Raw genomic sequence first — 1,108 nt, 5'->3', positions numbered from 1 at the left:
AAGTGGGAGCTTGACCATCTGAACAGAAGGAAAAAAGATACCGAAAAACTAATAGACAGAACTGAAACGGAAATAGCGATGTTGGAATCCCACATGCCAATGCTCAGTGAGAGGCTTTTTCTTTATTTATCATGTTAATAAATGCTCTATAATTGTTATGTCATTCCTTTTTTTTTGGTTTTTGTCAACAGAAGAGGGCTGCAGACAGTGTTTGCCAGGCTGGACTGTCATTAACTCCATGTGTTACTTCTTCGCTTTATCTGAGGAACTCTCACGGAGATCATGGATGGATGCCAGACATTTCTGCAAGAGGCAAGGAAGCGACTTATTGGTGATCAACAGCAGAGAGGAACATGTAAGACTCAACATTTAAACAACACAATGAAACTTACTGACAAACTTACAAGTTCCACTTCTCATGAACAGCACTAGCATATATGAATGTTTGTGTGTGTTTTCATGTACATGTGTATTTCCTATATTGTCAGATGGCCCTTGCTGAAATTGTAAAAATGTCTCGAGACCCCTCGAGATCGCTTGCCCACAGTGGATTCTGGATTGGACTGAGAGATGCAGATGTGGAAGGAAGTTGGACATGGTTGGATGGGACAAGGGTGGAAGAGGGGTATAAATTCTCCTAAAAATCTTAATCCATAATGACAAAGTGAAAGAAGTTTTCTTGCTATTTTTTTTTTCCAAATCAACATTTACATAAGTACTCACAGCCTTTGCCATAGCACTCAAAATTGAGCTCAGATGCATCGTGTTTCCACTGATCACTTGTCAGAGGTTTCTATTAGTTTTTTGGAGTTCATTGTGGTAAGGATTGTATCAATGCACAGATCTGGGAAAGGGTACAGAAACATTTCTGCACCCCTGAAAGTCCCGATAATGGCTCCATCATCAGTAGACGTAAGAAGTTTGAAATCACCGGGAATTTTCCTGGAGCTGGACGCCCAGCCAGTCTGAGCAATCAGGTGTAAGTGCCTTAGTCAGCGAGAACTCGATGGTCACTCTAATAGAACAACTCTCAAAGTTGTTCAGGTCATGTGCAAAATGCTCTGGACTGATGAAACAAAGATTGAACTCTTTGGGCTGAATGCCAAGG

At 41.1% G+C, this 1,108-nt stretch overlaps 1 protein-coding gene across 1 annotated transcript; it reads left to right on the top strand.

Annotated features, from left to right (window-relative positions):
- Positions 1–6: 6 nt before the first annotated feature.
- LOC120744536 (CD209 antigen-like protein E) lies at positions 7–701 on the top strand. Its single transcript, XM_040049014.1, has 3 exons — positions 7–106; positions 192–355; positions 489–701. The coding sequence occupies exons 1-3, from the start codon at positions 79–81 to the stop codon at positions 639–641; spliced, it is 345 nt and encodes a 114-aa protein (XP_039904948.1). The 5' UTR covers positions 7–78; the 3' UTR covers positions 642–701.
- The last annotated feature ends 407 nt before the right edge of the window (positions 702–1,108 follow it).

This window comes from Simochromis diagramma, unplaced genomic scaffold (genome assembly GCF_900408965.1).
Source record: "Simochromis diagramma unplaced genomic scaffold, fSimDia1.1 OVJJ01000305.1, whole genome shotgun sequence".
In the NCBI taxonomy this organism is placed as follows: Eukaryota; Metazoa; Chordata; class Actinopteri; order Cichliformes; family Cichlidae; genus Simochromis; species Simochromis diagramma.
This window is presented reverse-complemented; position numbering and strand designations above follow the sequence as displayed.

Excerpts from the sequence above, each read along its gene's own strand:
- LOC120744536 (XM_040049014.1), top strand. The coding sequence starts at position 79 with ATGTTGGAATCCCACATGCCAATGCTCA. Across the intron at positions 107-191 it reads ATCCCACATGCCAATGCTCA|AAGAGGGCTGCAGACAGTGT; the intron begins GTGAGAGGCTTT and ends TTTTGTCAACAG. Across the intron at positions 356-488 it reads TCAACAGCAGAGAGGAACAT|ATGGCCCTTGCTGAAATTGT; the intron begins GTAAGACTCAAC and ends CTATATTGTCAG.